Here is a 20,031-nt window from a genome sequence, read left to right as displayed (position 1 = left end):
GCTTATGTTCTTACTTTAATTCTTTTGTGGACTACTAATTTCATCTGTTTTCTCCCTTTATTCCCTACCACCTGTTAGGATTCTTACAAAGTGCTAAGTAAGTGGAATTGAGGAGACAGTGGTTAAATCTAGTTTAGCATTGATTTAATCCTACAGCAAATAATGGCTTCCTAGTGATATAATGATTGATGTATACTCAGTGTGGGGCATATAAGGAGGAGCTGTCAGGGCCAGAAAGGACAAGTGCACTAGAAACTCTCAGAGACTGAGACAGATTCAGTCCATCTTCTACCTTTGTGCCGGCTGTAGGCTGAAGCTGGCAGAAGCAAAGGACTAGCAGCAGGAACTCTTGGAACCAAGGAGAGAGATAGGCCTCTAAGAAAGCTAACCAGGCCCCAGGAAGGAGACAAGAATTTGAAGGAGACAATAAAGGATGTGGACTTTAATACCTGGCTGCATTTGGGGTGATTACCGGCTGCCTCCAGAAGCTCCCCAAGAAAACTGTTCCCAGAGAACATTATATTTTATTTATTTATTTATTTGGCTGTCTATGTAACTTGGTTTTTTTTTTTTTTTTAAATAACTTTTTATTGATAGAACCCATGCCAGGGTAATTTTTTACAACATTATCCCTTGCATTCACTTCTGTTCCGATTTTTCCCCTCCCTCCCTCCACCCCCTCCCCCAGATGGCAAGCAGTCCTTTACAGAACATTATATTTTAGAGGAGAACACTACACACCTGCATTACTCCTAGGGCAACTAGGTGCCACAGATAAAGTCTGGGCCTGAAGTCAGGAAGTCTCATTTTCCTGAGTGCAAATCAGGCCTCAAATACTACTAGCTGTGTAACCCTGGGTAAGTCACTTAACCTGAATTGCCCTGCAAAAGAAAAAATAAATAAAAAGAGCTGGAGAAGGAAATGGCAAAGCATATCAGTATCTTTGCCAAGAAAATTTCAAATGTGATCAAGAAGAATCAGAAATGACTGAGCCCTTTGACTTTTCACAGATGACCTTTTATCATAACTTCCCTCTTCCCCTAAAAGAGACCGTAGAAGCCAAAATACCATTTTAGATCTTAATTGTATTTCTTTCCATCTCCTATAATATCTTGTTCTATTAGCTATCTTCTTATCCATCCCAAGCCTTATTCTTGCTCTCTACTAGTTTTCTTATGTTGTCATGATCAAGCCTCCTCATTCTCTTCTCAATATCTTCCCTTCTCCCTCAAGACAAGCGATTCTCTATCCTGTCCTTTGTTCTCTTACAGCACTTTATTGTACAAGCCTCTTTATTTAAACCCAATCTTTGTACATCTTTGTCCATCCCATGCCATGTAATGTAGAGGAAAGTAGTGGGGAGACTCAGATTCACTCCCAGATCTGTCAGTTATTAACTATGTGACTCTGAACAAATCACTTCTCTGGATTTCAATTTCCTAAACGAGAGCATTGGACCAAATGAACTTTATAGTCTCTTCCAACACAAATCTATCATTTTATAATCCCTTATTAGATCATAAGCTACTAATGGGCAGGCACCATGACTTAAGCTCTACACAACCTGGCTGCTATCTATCTTTCCAGTCTCCTTGGTCATTATTAACCATCCTGGTCCAATCAAATTAGCCTCCTCCCGAGTCTCAGCATTGGCAAAAGTTGTTTGCTTATCTCCTCCAATTGACTATGAACTCCCCAAGGGAGGGATTGTCTTTTGTCTCTCTCTGAATGCCCAGAGCATCCTGGGTGCTGCATAAAATAAACTGGTTGGCAATCCCAAATGCCTAGAACGCATTGCTTCCCCACTTGTGCTTAACAGTCACTCTCTTCATTTGAGACACAGCTCAGACAAGCACCATCTTCTGCATGAAAGTTTTCCTTGTCCCCTCCAAATACTAATGTCCTCCCATATAAATTACCTTGCATTTAACAACTTTGCATATATATTTGCATATGTATATATTTGTCTTTATTCGCTTTATATTGAAGCCGAAGATGTTTCTTTATGTACTTGGTATTTCCACTAGAAGGAAAGCTCCTTGAGAGTAGGGATCGTTCCATGCTTTATATACCTGTATCCCTAAAGTTCAGCATGGTGTTCTGTACATAGTAGCTACTTAAGTTTTTCTTCTTTGGTTTGTATCCTTGCTGCTTAGCACAGCGTCGTAAACACAACGGATTGTTGAGTGAATATTGAAGGCTGAAAAGGAAATTGGTTTCAAGATGGAGTGGGGCGTGAATGAAAGCGAAGGGGCCAAGGGAGGAGTAACATACCTTTAAAGTGCGGCTCGCTTTTCTGGTTTAGACAAGACACTCCCCTTCTCGCATTACACAAAGCATGGACGCCGGGGCACAGCGCCCCTCTCCGTCCCTGACCCAAGATGGGAGCAAAGGCTCAGGGTCCGGAAGTAGAGCTCGCTGTATTAGCGGGGACAGAGCACTGCGAGAGGAGCGGAAACCATTCCACATGCACAGTCTCTAGACCAAGTCCACTCTTAGTCTCCCATCGATTCACACTACGCACCACCCCATCGCCCCACTCCCGCATCCGCCACAGCGATCACCTTGGGCCCCAGGGTCCCAAACCTAGCAGAACCATGTAGGAAAGGCCACGTGGCTCATAACTGACGAGGGGACAATTTTCTCTCCTCCTCCCCTCAAAGTCTGATGGGAATTGTAGTCCGGAAATGGTTTACATGACACTCAGAAACTACATTTCCCGGGGGAGCTAGCGGCAGTAGGAAGCCGAAGGTGGGGAGGCGGCCTCTTTTTGTTCTCCTCTGGGTGCCCTGGGCAAGGTGGGGGAGGGGAAGAGGCGCCGCTTGAGCTGGGTTTTGGAGCATCCTCTACTACCTCTGGCCTCGGCCGCTGCCCGGCCTCGGGGCCGCTAGGAAGTGGGTCTATTTCCTTTCCCTCGTTCCGCCCGCCCAGACGGCGTGCTACAGTGCGACCACCCGTCCGGCTCCGGGTCACCTCCCTCGGGGCTCTGGACCCCAGTGCTAAGCACGGATTTACCTAATCGCTCCCCGGCTCACCTTTCCTTGGGTCCTGCCCCTCCTCCACTTCACCCGCTCCTATCTGCCCTGGGCCCTATTTTGCACCGCCGCCTCCCCGTCCCCCATCTCCCCGGGAGAGCTCCGAGCTGGGGAACTAGAAGGCCTTTTCTCCTCAGGTGTGGGGGTGGGGAGAGCGGGATGCACTGGGCCGAGTCCGGCCCGGGTCTTCGTCCGGCGGGGAAATGATGTCCACTTTCTTCTCTGAATCTCTTGCCAGCTAGGCTTTGGTGCCCGCCGCCCGGCCCCAGGGGGACCTCCCAGCGCGCCAGCCCCCCCGGTCGACCACCTCCCCAGATGTGCCCAGATTCAGCTGCCGGGCGCCCTCGGGCCCGCGGGAAGCCCAACATCTGCAGCCAGCTGAGCAGGCGGGCCCAGGGCTTTTTCACGAATGATGCTGGGATGGTTCAGAGGACAAATCTGGGGATCCTGAGGAAGCTAGTGTGCCAGGTAACTGTGGTCATTTTATTTTTACCTTCCTACCCTTCCGCAAACGTTTGGAAAGCATTTTTTTGTTTCATTTTAAATTGTTTATCCTGAATTTAAACACCGAATAAAGTGTATTTCTCACATACGTAGAAAAGACGATATATATAAAACTCTGGGTATCTGTTATATACATTGCTTTTCTTTTAAAATATAACAGTTCAAGTGATTTTCAAAGTTGTCCTGCTTGTGCTTCTTTCTGACCTTCCTTCTATTTTCTTCTGCGTTTCAATGATCTTTTTTTCTTTTTTTTTTTATACTCCTTCCCACTAAGCTGAAAAAGAAGAAAAATATGCCTTTGCAATAAATATGTATGCATAATCAAACAAAACAAATTCCAACAGTGGCTTTGTCTGAGGGGGAAAAAAGTCTTTTTTTGAAAGAGTGAATGTTTCATTATTTGGCTTCGAGAATCATAGTTGATCATTGCTTTGATCAGAATTCTACTCCGCCCTGATCCGTTAAAGAAAGAATTTTTTTCCCCATAGATCCCAGAAGAGGCGATTGGTTTTGCTTGGAATTGGGTGGGCGGGATAGGAAGAAGCAGCAAATTGAGTTCTTCTGAATGGTTTCCCTAGAAGTGCTGTTGTTAAGGAAAACGGAAAGAGATGGAGGGGCACTGAAAAGTCTGAAAATGAAATTTACTGATGTACTAGTAATAGAATCTCAAGATGCTTTTATTTTATTTCTTACTTAAATTTGACTGACATTAATGAGTGACTTCATTTCATCGAAACAGATATGTGAGGAAAGTAAGGATCAAAAGCAAGTAAAAATCAAAGTACTTTCACTCCCACTGTTCAGACCAAGCAAACTCCAGGAACCAGCTAATCCTCCAGCCTAACTCTTCCCACCACCATAGGTTGAAAAGTTTTACTCAAAGCAAGGCAGAAGCTTTGCTGCTGGCTTACTAAACTGCCTGTTTTATTTCTTAGTGTGTGCCTACTCACTGTTCCTTTTATAATGTAACTTTTTTCAAATGCTCTTTCCCCAAAAGCCTTGCTAACTAATTTTAATATTCTGAGTAGATATGCAATAACTTTTTAATGTAAGAAGAATATCAGTAGAGAATAATTTACTAGTTGCCAGGTCATTGTTGGAATCCTTTTTTTTTTTTTTTTTTTAAACTTTAGAAAGCATCTCTAATACATTAAGCTAGCTAACTTTAAGCTAATATCCTGTCATTTGGAAGGAATACGAACAAACTCTTAACCAAATTGTAATACAGCATTCATTGTATCTTTCAGAAAAGCACTAAATTCAAGAATGTTTGGACAACTCATTCTAAATCGCCTATTGCCTATGAGAGAGGAAGAATATATTTTGACAATTACCGGTGTTGTGTCAGCAGGTGATTCTTTTGTGAAAATTCACACTTATAACACCACTGTTCATCCTGATTCTAAACTGCCCTCAAAATTGCTGCAGAAGTGCCACCTTGTGCTTGGTGAGGTAGCAATATGAGACAAGTGGGGAGAAGGGGAGGATTGAAGAGTTTAAGGTAAAATCTGATGACCTAATATATAATTTTTGAGTATTTGAATTTCAGATTATCTGTTGTTCAGCTCTTTAAATTACAAAGCAAAGACATAAATTCATCTTATAGTTTTTTGAATTGCTTTATCTTATAGTTTTCAGTAGAAAACTAGACCCAGAGTCAGGGTGGCCTAGATTTTAAACCTGCTTCAGACATATTCAGAGCTGTATAACTTTGAGAAAGGCATAATCTCTCAGTGCCTCCTGATGAGACTCCTAAGATTTTATATTGCTGAATAGTTTCTAATCAGCACTGATAAACATTTCTTCTCCTAATGTTTCTTTGGTCAGTGAAATCACATATCCTGAATAAAAAAAATAACTTAAATAACATATTTTAACATGCTGATGATGTTTTGCCTCACATAAAAGTAAAAGATAATAGGTTAATAATAGCCAGTTACCAAAAGTAGTATGGTTAGTCTTGACACCATTTCATTCATTTTTGTGAATAGTTGGTATTGATTTGGGTTTTCTTATTGGAAGTTTGTGATAAGCACCAAAAATTTTCATTGAAAATGGCCTTATTTTCAATCTTGTGCAATGCTGTGTTGATAGACTGACAAAAATGAATAAAAGTCACTTGATTCTCCAATGAGACAGTGTCCCCAAAGAACTCCTGAAGAATAACATGAGCTCAGATTTACCTCATACTTTAAAAATTTCAAAGTTCTTTCTACATTTCATCTGCTGCTCATAACAACTTTGTATGGAAGGTACTTTCTTCTCCCCCCATTTTACAACTGAAGAAAAAGGCTCAGAGAGAATAATTGATTTGCTGAACATTATACTATTAATCTATTTCTTCTGTTTAAATGGTACTTATTTTTAAACTGGAACTATTCAGGGGAGAAAGGTTGCAGCAGATTTCTTAGGAGAAAAAGAAATCTTTTCATTCTGTGTAGCATGAGGTCAAGGTAGCATTTTATGAAAAGGAAGAATAGTAAAAGAATAATTTATACCAATCAGAATGGATAAAAACAGGCTATAAATAATGTGGATTTTCTAAAGAAGAGTGATCATTTGTTATCATTTTTCCTCAGTGTTGCAGCAGAGCCAAGAAAGCGTTATGAGATGCCCAAGTGTTCTAAATCAGAAAAAATAGAGGACGCTTTATTGTGGGAATGCCCTGTGGTAAGATTCCCCCTCCCCCCCCCCCCCGAATCCTTTGATAAATGTAAAAAAACCCAAAAACAATTGTTGCATTCTAGAAAGATGGCTTACTACTAATTTGGGGCAAAAAGGCACTTATCACAGTGTTAGGGTTAGGGGAGAAAGTAGAAATAATCTGTGATAAGAGAATTTCAGCAGGGGATTATCTTCTGAATATACAAGAAACTCAGAAAATGATTATTTCTTTTGATTGACTATGGCCATCAGAAAAAAAAAGGAATTTTGATAGTTTAATAAAAGACTTCATTTTCAATCAATATTTGTCAAATAGATTAAAATTTCAAAGTTTAAATTTTAATAATATCAAACTATATCACTATCTTCATTACCCTAAATTTAATCCTAAATTCTAAATTATATTTACTGTCTTAACAGCATGATAGTACAATATATGTTTATTGGAAAAATCGTGTTTCATGGCTATTTGAACTATTATAATATGCTTTCAAATAAACATAATATGAATCTGTGCCCTTTATCAAAAGAAAAGGTAGAATATAGTAATTCTTTTGCAGTTAACAACTTGGACTTCTAAAAACTTTCTTCTATTACTCTATTAATGTGTTCCTTAGGAAAACAATTAATTTTTAAATGGTATTTATGGTTTTTTAAAAAAATGTACATTGGCTCAATATATCATAGATATAAAACTATAAAGTTATGGCACTGAAGAAGGGAGCTTCTAATCTAGTCTAACTTCCCTCTCATTTGAAAGCCTAGAAAATGGGTACATGGTTTAATCATAAAGGTGATAGAAGCAAATTAGAGGAACATGGAAAATTTTACCTGTTGTCTATGAAAAAGGAAAGAATTTATGATGAAATGAGAGGATCCTAGGAAATAAAATGGATAATTTTGTGCAAATGAAAGCAATGCAGCCAAGATTAGAAGGAAAGCAGGAAAGTAAAGAAAAGGTTTTGCAGCAGGTTTCTCTAAGGAAGACCTCTTTTCTCAAATATATGGGGAACTGAGTCAAAATTACAAAAATATGAGTCATTCTTCAGTTGATAAATGGACAAGGGTCTGAACAGACAGTTTTCAGAAGAAATCAAAACTATCTATAGTCATAGGAAAAATGTTCTTAATCACTTTTTATTAGAGAAATGTAATTTAAAATAACTGAAGTGCCACCTCATATCTGTTAGATTGAATAACATGACTGAGAAGGAAAATGACAGATGTTGGAAAGGATGTGGAAATATCAGCACACAAATGCCCAAAAATATTTATAGCCGTTCTTTTTGTCATCACAAAAAAATGGAAATTGAGGTGATGCCCATCAACTGGGGAATACGAAGTTATGGTTTATGATTGTGATGAAATACTATTGTCCTATAACAAATAATGAGCAGGATGATTTCAGAAAAACCTGGGAGGATTTATATGAAATCATGCAAAGTGAGGCAAGCAAAAACAGGAGAACATTGTACATAGTAACAATATTATGCAGTGATCCAATATGAATAATTTAGTTATTCTCATCAATACAGTGATCCAAGAGATCCATGATGAAAAATGCTATCTACCTCCACAGAGAATACTAATGAAGTCTGAGTTCAGATTGCAGCATAATTTTTTTACTTTACTTTTCTTGCCTTTTTTTGGCAATATGATTAAAATGGAAATATGTTTTGCATGATTTTACATATATAATTGATATCACATTTCTTGCTTCTTCAATTGGTAGGGGAGGGGTGAGAAAGAGGGAGAGAATTTGGAACTTAAAATTTTTTTTAAATGATTGTTAAAAATAAGTATATAATAAATATTTTTTAAGAAAAAAAAAGAACTTAGAATACTGCGTCCCAGTGAAATAATAACCAAGATCACAGAGCTTCCTACACATTATAGAAATAGGCATAAGTCTCAACATCTTACACAAAGTAAGAAATCAAACCTGAACTTAACCATAAAAAATGGTTTGGTTTGTTTTATTTTGCCAAGAAACTTAAACTATATTACAATGAAAGTCCAATAAATATTTAAACAGACATTTTTGAGCATATACATTTTGGATCTCTGAGATCTTTGCTGCTAAACTATTTTAATATCATAAGGTTTTCTCTTAGTATTTAATGCATTTTTGTACAATACCAGATAAACTACTACTGAAAATAAGGCCATTCATACACAAGTGGGAGATATCATTGCCTAATTCCAAATTTTGCCTCTGATTTTTTTTCTTATTTGAAATAAAAGAAACTTTTTCATGGGAAAAAATCCAGAAGTATATTATCAATGCCTATTTTGGGATAAGCACTCTTCTAGGCACCGGAGAATCAAAGCAACAATGAAATCTATACTATTCATAATATTCTGCTCCTAAAAGTTTTCACTATTTGGGTATGCCATTAGCATTTAGGCTTAGGGAAGATGTTTAAACCCTATGGATAAAGTAGGGTGGAAGAAAGCTGAGGGTTTGGAGTTTTTGAGGTTTCTTTCAGGTTTAAATCTAGGATTCTATAATAATCTTCCCTGGTGTTTAAAGTATTGAAATGGATGCTAATATAATCATTGTAGTAGTTTAAAGTGAATTGGGACCTAGGCATTATTGTGTTGTATAATAATAGCCTCACTATATAATAGAGAAGCAAGACAGGTTTAGTTTGGGTCTTGTTTTTTTTTTTTTTTTTTTAACTTTTCTTAACAGTTTGGAAAGGAAGAAAAATTCACACACCCATGTGAAATATATTTAATAATTCAGTCATTTGACAACCATTTATGAAGGACTGACTATGCCTGCTTCTGGTTCATTGTATAGTCTTCCTTCTCTGCTTAAGAAAACACTGGCTTAGCTAGATCTGAAATTTCCCTTAATCTTTCCTCTTAAAGCCATATTCTCAAACCCAGTGCAGTCTCCTTCCTCTCTATTTCCTCTTGTTGTATTAGACTTCCACCTTGTGGCAGCTACTCAGTGAGAGTAGGGGGATACTTCTAGGATGGCACTGTTGGATGAATTCATTGATAAAAAGTAAAAAGACACTAAACTACTATGCATATTTACTTCACTTTCCCCCTTTGCCTTTTAGTTCCAAATTGCATTTTTTAATTGAGACCAGAATAGAACCAGTATCGAGCAACAATTAGTGTAGTTTGTTTCAGGCATATTACCAAAGTTTTGAAATAAAAGAAGTCATACAGAGCAGAGAAGGAATATAGGAGGAGTAAAGTAAATTCTTCCATGTGACACTTAATTGCTAAATTTCAGACATATTTTTATGACAGATCTATTTTAAGAGTTATTGACAAATGTAACCTTCTATACACAACAACCTTAGCTCTCTTTCAACCTGATTTATAGGGCTGCTATACTCAAACATTTACTGTGCCTCTCTTCTAGGCTACTTATTTGTTTGAATTTTTTCTTGTGAGTTTGACTGTTTTCTTTGGATGCTAGGCAATATCCCTTGTTCATGACTAAATTCAGACTTCTCACAGCTCACTTTTTTTTTTTTTTTTAATCTAGGGGGATATACTACCCAATCCATCAGATTACAGATCCTCCCTTATAGCACTGACTGCTCATAATTGGCTACTTCGTATATCTGCAAATAATGGAGAAGTATTGGAGAAAGTTTATCTTGCCTCTTATTGCAAGTTCAGGTATGAGACTTTCAATCACTTTTTAGGCCAAGTTTTTATTATTGAGAACTCTAAACTTATTTTCCACGACTTTTGTTTGCAGTGTATCAAGTTCTCCTTTGGATATTTTTCCCTACACATAACTGGCATTTGGGTTCATAACATCAATTCCTTTGGTTTCCCTAGCCTGTCTTTTAAGTAAATTTCCTTTCTTAGGCTGTAAGAGAAAATTTAAGCCAGGATTTTGTGGAGGGTTACTAAATTTCACCAAATTTCAGGCAGTTTCTTTTAAAGGTCATTTCATTTTAAAAGTTTGATTTGTTAGTTCATCTAGTAAATATTCATGGAGTTCCTCTCATTTATTGAGTTCTTGAATGGCAGTGGACAGAGTGCTGGACTTAGAATCATGAAGTCCTGGTTTCAAATATGACCTATTATACCACTATTGTGACACTAGACAAGTCCTTTGACCTAGCTGAGGCCATTTTCTCATCTGTAATATGAAAGGATTGGCTAATTCTGTGATCCTATAGGTGAGGTTGTGTATAATAAGAAACCATCCCTGCCCTTATTGATCTTATAATCTAATAGGAGAATCAACAAATTACCATAACAAAAGGTAAAATGTGAAGATGAAATAAGGTAAAAAATGCAATGTTAGTTCAGTGGAGGGAACAATTAATCTGACCGAAGTGGCCTACTGTGATACGCATAACTACGGGTAGCAGTCAACTAAGCAAAATAGATAGGTTTTGAAGTAGATGTGCATGTGAAGTCTGAAATAGAACTTTGTTTTTTTTTTTACTTAGAATTTTTACGAGATTTCCATTTTAAAATATATTCTTGTTTTGCTTTATTAAGTTTTGATACTAGTAGATCAAACAGTATTTTAAAGGACCAAGGCTCAAAAATTATTCAGAAGAGAAATATACATTTCAAGTTACTATTTTATAAATTCCAGAGGAATTTTTCAGCGATTTATAAATATTTAATAAAATAGTTTGTTTTAGCAGGGAAGTGAACAAGCATTGTATTATGAGTCAGGCACTATGCTAAATGTTTTACAAATCTCTCATTTGATCTTCACAACAGTCCACGTTTAGTTAAAAGATTGTTGTCTTATAAAATATTGTATCCATCATAGTTGAGTAAAAATACATTAAAAAGCTGATCCCAAACATTTTTTTTTCTTTCAAAAAGATATTTGAACTGGGACACTCCCCAAGAGGTCATTGTTGTCAAATCAGCTCAGAGCAAAGCCACTGCTCTGGCACGCCAGGTAAATATATATGTTTAGCTTTTTGATTGATTGAGAAAGTCAGATCTACAGAAGCCTATAGAAGAAATGTTACAATAAAACTAATACTTTACAGTTTCAAGAATTTCTTCAGTTAGTTACGGGTCTTTTATTTAATACCTTCTTCTTTGTTGAAAAACTAATTTTTAATCAACATTGTAATGGGTTTTTTGTTTTTTTTTTTTTAACCCTTATAATGACATGTCTCTCTATGGGGAAGTATAGTGTCATTTTTTATTCCATACCATTTTCTTGCCATCTTGTTACCACCTGTTAGTCAATAAGCATTTTAAAAAAGCATTTACTGTATATCAAGCATACTGCTAAGTGGTAAGGACACAAAGAAGATCAAAAACACAATCCTTGCTCTCAAGATGTCGACATTCAAATCAGAGAAACCAAAAATAAAAAGCTACATACAAAAAACATACAGAGTAAGTGAAAGACAAAACAATGGAAGATAAGAGGCAAAAATAATAACAGCTAGGGAAAGACTTTCAGAAACTGGGATTTGAACTGAGTCTTAATGAAAGGCAGGAGAGTTAGGAAGCAAAGGTGAGGCAAGAGAGTATATTCCAGGCATGCGGGACAGCTGGTGAAAAGGCATGGAAAAGGCAGATGGGTAGCCTGTAGGAGGAAGAACCAAAAGACCAAATTCACCAAATCATAGAGAAGGTGGATGAGAAGGCAAACATAAGAATACTGAAAAGGTAAGGAGGATTGAGAAAGGCTTTAAATAATAAATAGAGGAGTGTTATCCACAGGTAATAGGCAATCACTGGAGTTACTGCATAGGAGGGTAATGCTGAAGTCACAATATCGGGTGATTGATTGGAGATGGTGGTACATCCAATAGTGATAGGTTGGGAAGAGAGGTGGATTTGGGAGGAACGATTGTTCCTAGAATGTTTGAATTTGAAGTACCTGTAGAACATCCAACAAGATATCCAAGAGGTATTTGGAGATTGGAATTCAGGAGATAATGATTGAATTCATGGGAGCTGATGAAATCAACAAGTGAGATAGTATAGAGGGAGAACAAAAAAGAATTTAGAACAGAGCCTTGGAGGATACCCAAGGTCAGCAGGTATGGCTTGAATGAAGATCTAGAAAAGAAGACTGGGAAGTAGTCAGATAAGAACCAGAAAAAAGGAACTGTCATGAAAGCCTAGAAGAAGGAAGACAGAGTATCCTTGAGAAAATAGTGATTAGCAATATAAGAAGCTGAGAGAGGTCAAAAAGAATTGATTCAGCATTAGATTCAACAAATAAGAAATCACTGGAAACATTTGAGAAAGTGGTTTCAGTTGATGATGATGTCAGAAGCCAGATTTCAGAAAATGTAAAAGTGAGGGAGAGGAGAGAAAGAGGAAGCACCTAAGGTAGATGACTTTCTTAAATAGTTTAGCCAAGAAAAGGAGAGATATTAGAGACTATTAGTAGTGCCGATAAGGTTAAATGAAGAAGAATTTTAAGGCTAGAAGGGATGTGGTCCTATTTAAATAATACCATTACAGAAGGAGGCAGTAAAAAGGCAGAAATTTGTCACAGAGAGTAATAATAATATATAATAAAATACTTTAAGGTACTTTACTAATATTTTAACCTCACAACGACTTTGGGAGTTAGGTGCTATTACCACCCCCATCTTATATTTGAGGAAACTGAGTCAGGCAGTTTGCACAGATCTCATTACCTTCCATGGGTTCAGTTGTTATCTCTAAATTCAGTGCTGATCTTCTGAACTGGGACTCTGGGAGTTAGGTGCTATTACCACCCCCATTTTATATTTGAGGAAACTGAGTCAGGCAGTTTGCACAGATCTCATTACCTTCCATGGGTTCAGTTGTTATCTCTAAATTCAGTGCTGATCTTCTGAACTGGGACTCTGGGAGTTAGGTGCTATTACCACCCCCATTTTATATTTAAGGAAACTGAGTCAGGCAGTTTGCACAAATCTCATTACCTTCCATGGGTTCAGTTGTTATCTCTAAATTCAGTGCTGATCTTCTGAACTGGGACTCTGGGAGTTAGGTGCTATTACCACCCCCATTTTATATTTAAGGAAACTGAGTCAGGCAGTTTGCACAGATCTCATTACCTTCCATGGGTTCAGTTGTTATCTCTAAATTCAGCACTGATCTTCTGAACTGGGACTCTGGGAGTTAGGTGCTATTACCACCCCCATTTTATATTTGAAGAAACTGAGTCAGGCAGTTTGCACAGATCTCATTACCTTCCATGGGTTCAGTTGTTATCTCTAAATTCAGTGCTGAATCTCCTATCACCAATTGCCTCTCTGACTTTAGATACTGCAGAAATCTCAAACTTACCATGTCCGAAATGGAATTCTATTACCTTTCCCCAAAAACTGTTCTCTCTTCTCAACTTACTGTTGAGGGCACCACCATCTATCCTCCCAGTCACCCAGGAGGGTAGCATCCTCAGCTCTTCACTCAACCTTGCTTCACATTTTAGATCATTTGTGAGGCCTTGTCATTTTTTCTTCACAACATCCTTTGTATATGGTCCCCTTTCTCCAGCCACATGACTGTGCCCTAGTACAAATCTTTATTACTTCATGCCTGGATTGTCACAGTGGCCTTGTGGTGACTTTCTGCCTGCCCCAGGTCTCTCCCCACTCCAGTCTATCCCCTACTTCTTGTGAAACATCTTAAAGAACAGGTCTGTGTGACTTCCATACTTAATAAACTTTGGAGCTCCTTAGCATTTTCAGAATCAGGCATAAACTCTGTTTCGTATTTAAAGCTCTTCATAATCCTTTCCATATATGAACTTTCCTTCTTTTTTTTCTATCACTTTTCACTTTGTTTTATCTCCAACAACATGATCTTCTTGCTGATTTCTCAAAGAATGCCCCATCTCCCTTCTTCAGTCTTTTTCACTGGCTGTCCCTAATATCTGAAAGGCTCTCCTTCCTTATGGGTCTCTTCTGACTTTGCTTGTGCAGCTCACATTTCACCTTCTAAAAGAAGCCTTATCTTCTAAGACTATCTTTAGGTGCGTGTGCGCGCACATGCACACATGCACACATGTAGTTATTTACTTTTAGTCTTCCCAGATACAATATGGAGACAGATATCTTGTTTCTGTCTTTCTTTGTATCCCCAGGGCTTAAGAGTATGCATAACACATAGTAAGTACTTGGTAAATGCCTACTAACTGATAACTCCCATGCATGAGCTTTCTCACATCCTTTTCCCTGTTTCCTCCCACATACAAAACTCAAATGAATTCATATTTTTCCCTTAGAGCAGAATAGCTCATTTATATAGCACTTTAAGATTTTCAAAATAATTGGCACTTGTTGTCCCCAAGATTCTTCTCTTCTTTTGGAAGCAGTGTGGCACAGGGAAAAAGAACTGGATCTGGGTCAGAGGACCTGGGTTTGATTCCTAGCTCTGCTGTTTCTTGTTTCTGTGATCTTAGGTGAATTATTTCACCTCCCTCAGCCTCAGTTTCCTGAACTGTTAAAAGAGTCATTTGGACTTGATCTTTGAGGTCCCTTCTAGTGCTGAATCTATGATGTTATAAAAAGTAGGTCCCTGTCCTTCATTCTGTTTCCACAATCCATAGCAATATTGGAAAGATTTTTATTTTTAAATTGTTACCTCTCTTTTTTTCCTTTTCACCCCACAGTCCTACCTATCCTGTTACTATCATCTCTTGCTTCAGGAATGGAAAAGTTCCCTGACAGATCTTTAGGGATCCAGAAAATTTACAAAGTTTTTCCACAGATCATTTGAGAATACTTTGCATTTCACTATACTGTTTAAGGGGCCTAGCCTCAACCCTGTCCTTCCAGTTAGGGAATCTCTTCTTTAAGAAGAGAAGTAATTCAGGCTGCAGTTCTTGAGGCATTTTTTTTTCTCTTTTCCTGAAGACCTGCTGTTCTTATCAACATGATGCTAATTTTAAATGATACATTGAGTCTTGATAGCTGTGCTTCTCTTGATTAGCTTGTTTGTTTTTTGGGCTTCAGTTTATGATCTAAACCCAGAGTCTCTCACTGCTAAGAAATATTTACGGCTGTGGTTTGTGTCAATCATTTTTTCAATTTTATGCTCCAATGATGGAAGGTTTTGTGGGGATGTTTTGAATACTTATTTCTTCATGTCAAATTTAACTTGTTTGCCTGTAAGTTTCATTCTAGATGGATGGACATTTTCTCCTTTATAAAAACATAGTGTTGCCTGAAGCATAGTAACGATGCTTAGTGGGTTGTCTCTAATTTCCTTCTTTCTTTCCAGGCAGGCATTCAACCGTCTGTGCTGTTGTACTTTGCTGTATTTCGAGTCATACCTCTCTCACTTATAGGAATGCTGGAGATCAATAAGAAAGTAAGAACTAGTTTCTAAATTAAGTATGACCTGCAGTAGCTATAATAAGAATGACATATGGTAAACCTTCCTTGTTTCTTTTGCAAAATAGAGACTGCCACCCCCATTTAATTGTTGCTTCATTAGGTTTTTGTCTATGCTGTTCATTTAAAGAGAAGAGTAAGCAACTACTTGATTTATAGCCAGCCGGTGATAATTGTATATGCAAAGGAGCAAATCTGTGAACCCAGTTAGATACATAAATAAATTCCCTAGCCAACTAAACATGTCTGCCAGCATACCTTTCTTCTATGCAATATAGCTGATACACAATAAATCAAATGTCTTGCTTCTCTTACAGTTTTTTCCTATTCTCATTTGATACTAGACTTAGGATGTTTTGTTTTTCAAGCCTCTTTAGAACAAGATTTTCTTAGTTTTTATGAGGAAACTTTGAAGGGAAAAATATCATTCTAATGATCTGAATACAGTCCAAGTCAACAGAAAGTCAAGTCTTCCTGATAATTATAATACTAAAACCATTAAAGAGTGTTAGGCAAGATTCTTCTAAAATCAGGAGCAGAGGGATAATAGATACCAAAAAATATTGATATTACATAGATAATATCTGGTTTGACTAAGGATTGAGAAGTGGTTTGATTTAGAAAATATAGCTGCCTACAGCCTCAGAAACAGAAATGTTCCTAGCTCATCTATGAAAAAGGATAGGTAAATGGCATAGATAATTAAAGTTTTAGTGACTTTCAACATAAAAAACAAAACCAATAAGCCAGTCAGTGCTATATGTACCATTGAAAATCATTGCTTTGGGCCTTATATATGGTAAGACTCCAAAGCAAACTATAGGAATGAAGGACATGTTCTGAATTTGTTTCTGTCATCTCTAGTCCCTATCCCAACACCACTAGAAATAAGATTCTAGGTTTGAAAAATAATATAGAAAGGTGTTACAACCTCAAAGTTGAAGATCACTGGTTTTAAACCTTAAAGTAAATAGTGTTTTGACTCCTTTAACAGAGCCAAGAGCACATTTAAAACAATTTCAGAGCTGTGGTTCATGACCAAAATGACCCATGTGGTTTCTCTTTTGTCTCCTAATAATATTTGAAAATAGGGTAGTCTTAAGCACAAACAACAGTATTGGGGAAAGTGTAATGATGGCTAATGCTAGTATGTTAATGATCTATGAGAATATATTTGGGGGAAGAGTCAGCTGAAACATGGTACAAATATATCTGTTACTTTTAAGCTCTGATATACCCACAAGCTCTGATACCTGGATTGTACTCCTATTTCTTTCATGGAGTTTCCCTGTTCCCTCTCAGTTATTGATGCTTTTCTAAAGGCTCTTTGCCTGATCTTTTTCTTGCCCTTTTGCTCCCTTCCTTGTATTTTGCTTGTCAGGATACATGTTATATTCCTTGTAAATTTTAAATTTAGTAAAATTTAAGATCCTTGAGCACAGGCAACATTTTATTTTTTTCCCAGTATCTTACATTAGTAGATAGATCAATCTATTTTTGCATCCCAAGTGTTTCAGAATGTTAGACCCCTCATTTTCTAAAGTTGATTAACCTTTCTGTTTTATGTATAGATCTTAAGAATAAGATGATGGTAGATGTGTTAATGAACAAAATAATATCTTCTAATATTGAATAATTAATGAAATATATTTATCAGAGCATTCATTAAAGCATCACTAAATGTGGACACAGGCAAAAATGGAAATAAAATGTTATCTTAATTTGAAAGTGGAAATCTCAAAGTTTATTCTGTTACCTATGTTGGCCTTCTGCATAAGTTCAAAAATTTCACCTGCTCATTAAAAAACAAAACAAAACACTTTTTTGGCAGCTTATCTTCAAATTATATAGACTCGATAGTCTTAAATTCCCCTAGCATAAATTGCTCTTCCCCCTGGATTAGTGGCTATTTCTAAGTTGATTTTTCTGAGTTAAATTATTCTTTAAACCTTTATTAAGTACCTACTTGTATCACAAAAGATATTTTTCTTTTTTACTAAGAAGCACAGAATCGTTTTTTAAAAACAAAACCAGAAATTGAAGCACCAAGATTAGAGAGGTGATTTGAATAGTAAAAGGAGCAATTAAGTAATAGAAGACCCATTTCTAACATATTTAGATGATATGTGTGTATTGACATATATAGAGAGATATATGTGTGTGTAATTCTATATATAATAGAAGATATATATATGTATGCAAATAGAAATAGGTTTTCTATGTATCTATCTATATATTACATACAGATAACACGCAAATATGTATTTAATTTCTACAAGAGTTATATTTCACACTAGAAAACGAAACTCACCAGATTCTTCCATACCATTAAGGCAGGTAATCTTAAGCAAACATAATTAACCATTAACATAGAAATTCATTAATATCAAAACTGCTCTTCCATATATATCTATAATATGGCTATTATTCTATGTTAGCCTTTAGCTGCTTTACATGTACAGAATCTAGTTTATTCATAGAGAATTAATAGAACAATTACAGAATCCATTGTGAAGACATTGATAGAAATCTAAATCACTAGTTAAGTTCTGTTCATGCTGCATTTCCTTCTAAGTTTTATTGATGATTTTGATGTGACTGTTTAAGGAAAAAAGATCTGGCTCCCTATAAGGCTGACTGAAAAATCAAACGATATTAGAGATTTAGAAAACAAAAGGATGGGTAAAATTCTGGAATTGGCAGTTTCTCATTTGAATTCCTTTCCCAGATTCAATCTCTCCACCAATGATTAGCTAAATAAAAATCTCTTTTTATAAAGAACATTTTAGCATAAAGAATGGGCACCTGGCAGTACATGCATGGTAGAGTGGTATCCATTAAGAATTAGATGGACAAAATGTATTCATATTTCCATGGAGAGCAGGGTTGCTCTTAATGGGTATGTACAAAGCTCTCTGAACCAAATGAATGCAGCTGCATCATTAAGGAGTATGTTCTCCACTCATTGTGCACACGCCGATCCCATTAGTGTTCAGAGCCTTAGACTCCAGTAGTTCACCCCTAATAGCACCTCAGCTCTGTAGCTGATTTTCTAGCTCTCTGCTGTCACAGACCTATTATTCCATAGATTACTAAGAAGTGCTGAATTATTTTTTTTTATCCTGAAATTAAAACAACAGGCAGCAGGTCTGGATGAGTAATTTGAATAGTAAACAAGTCTATCAAAGCAGTATGATGTATCCGTAGCTACAGTGCTTGGAAGCAATGTTTTCTCTGGGGTTTCTCACAAGTGAACTCTGCCTTTCTTCCCAGATTTTTGGGAGTGGTGTCACAGATGCCACGATTTCTCATGGAATGTTGATTGTAATGCATAACTCAGGACTGATCAGACTCTATAGCTTCCAGGCCATCACAGAGCAGGTAATGAAACGCGAAATTTACCACGCTGAAATTAACTTCAGGGAATGAGTTGAGGTTGGCTCTTCTTTAATAACATGCTTTTATATCAAGAGAACAGGCATCTTATGTGGATTTCAAGTTAAAGAAACTGAGCAGCCTCTGAAAAACAAATGTAACTTTTAAAATGATTGGGGGAGTGGGGGTGGGAAGTGAGTGTTTCTTAAGAAGAGTAGAAATGCTAAAGACATTTTTTGTTTGTTTTTTAGTTCATGCAGCAGAAACTTGACCTGGGGCGCACATGCAGATGGGGTGGGACATCTGGAACTGTAGGAGAATCACCTTTTGGCATTCCTTGTAATATTAAAATCACAGGTATGTACTTTGCATAGGATGTTCTTGAAAGAATAAATGGCAAATACTTAATAAATGTTGCTGATCAAAGTGGTTCATTTATAAAAATTATAATTGTGAAAATTTTAACAGAATGCCTTCCTTCCAGTAGTCCTGTAGGTAGTAGAGATGCTATTATCCCCGTTTTACAGATGTTGACACCAAAAATGAGAGAGATGATTCACTCATAGTCAGATGGCAAGTGTTTGAACTAGGGTTAGATCCCAAGTTTCCTGCCCTGAGTCCAGCCTGCATTCTACTACACTAGAGAATACACATAAATGATTACCTACCAGATATTTGTACACTTGTAACATCTCCTTTCCCATAGAACTTTTTATAGTTATAAGAACGTATGTTAGCAAGAATCTCTTAATGCTTCACAATACCTTTGAGGTAATGTACAAAATCCAACTAGGCTGTGATAGCATTTAGGAATTGAAAATGGAGAATAGGTAGGGAGAAAAGCTTTGTCCTTTCTTGACTATGATGTTATTGCTCCATGCCTGGCTTTAGTTCTCCTTATAATTCTCATGTGAACATCAACAGCTTATGCCTTCCCTCTTCTAACTTAATTTCAGCTCCCTAAATTTCAAGATCTGTCTGTCTTTTGACTTTTCTTAAGTTTCCCTGATTTCAGAGATGGAAGAGATGAGTTTCCTGAAAAAAAGATTTTGAAATTCCCTCTGCAGACTATAGCCTCATTTTCAGATATCATAACTGCTCTTGACTGAATTTACACAATTATTAGAAAGCTCCTCATGGAATCA

The 20,031-nt window shown here is 36.9% G+C and overlaps 2 protein-coding genes across 6 annotated transcripts in view; one reads left to right on the top strand and one right to left on the bottom strand.

Annotated features, from left to right (window-relative positions):
• Nucleotides 1-2,618, bottom strand: part of METTL8 (methyltransferase 8, methylcytidine) — a 116,389-nt gene extending 113,771 nt beyond the window's left edge. The window contains exon 1 of one of the 2 annotated variants that reach the window (XM_051991092.1): nt 2,275-2,618. The gene's annotated coding sequence lies outside the window, so the exon portion shown is untranslated. The remainder of the gene's footprint in view (nt 1-2,274) is intronic. The other variant, XM_051991093.1, reaches the window with a different exon arrangement.
• A 112-nt stretch (nt 2,619-2,730) lies between these two features.
• Nucleotides 2,731-20,031, top strand: part of DCAF17 (DDB1 and CUL4 associated factor 17) — a 34,134-nt gene continuing 16,833 nt past the window's right edge. For 2 of the 4 annotated variants that reach the window (XR_007952622.1, XM_051991077.1), the window contains exons 1-9: nt 2,731-2,894; nt 3,274-3,503; nt 4,787-4,890; nt 6,119-6,209; nt 9,715-9,851; nt 11,031-11,109; nt 15,399-15,488; nt 18,785-18,892; nt 19,138-19,243. Coding sequence is in view for 3 of the 4 variants with exons in the window: in XM_051991077.1 (XP_051847037.1) it covers nt 3,351-3,503; nt 4,787-4,890; nt 6,119-6,209; nt 9,715-9,851; nt 11,031-11,109; nt 15,399-15,488; nt 18,785-18,892; nt 19,138-19,243 (868 nt within the window). In the remaining variant the exon portion in view is untranslated. The other 2 variants (XM_051991079.1, XM_051991080.1) reach the window with 2 other exon arrangements.

This window comes from Antechinus flavipes, chromosome 3 (genome assembly GCF_016432865.1).
Source record: "Antechinus flavipes isolate AdamAnt ecotype Samford, QLD, Australia chromosome 3, AdamAnt_v2, whole genome shotgun sequence".
Lineage (NCBI taxonomy): Eukaryota > Metazoa > Chordata > Mammalia > Dasyuromorphia > Dasyuridae > Antechinus > Antechinus flavipes.
This window is presented reverse-complemented; position numbering and strand designations above follow the sequence as displayed.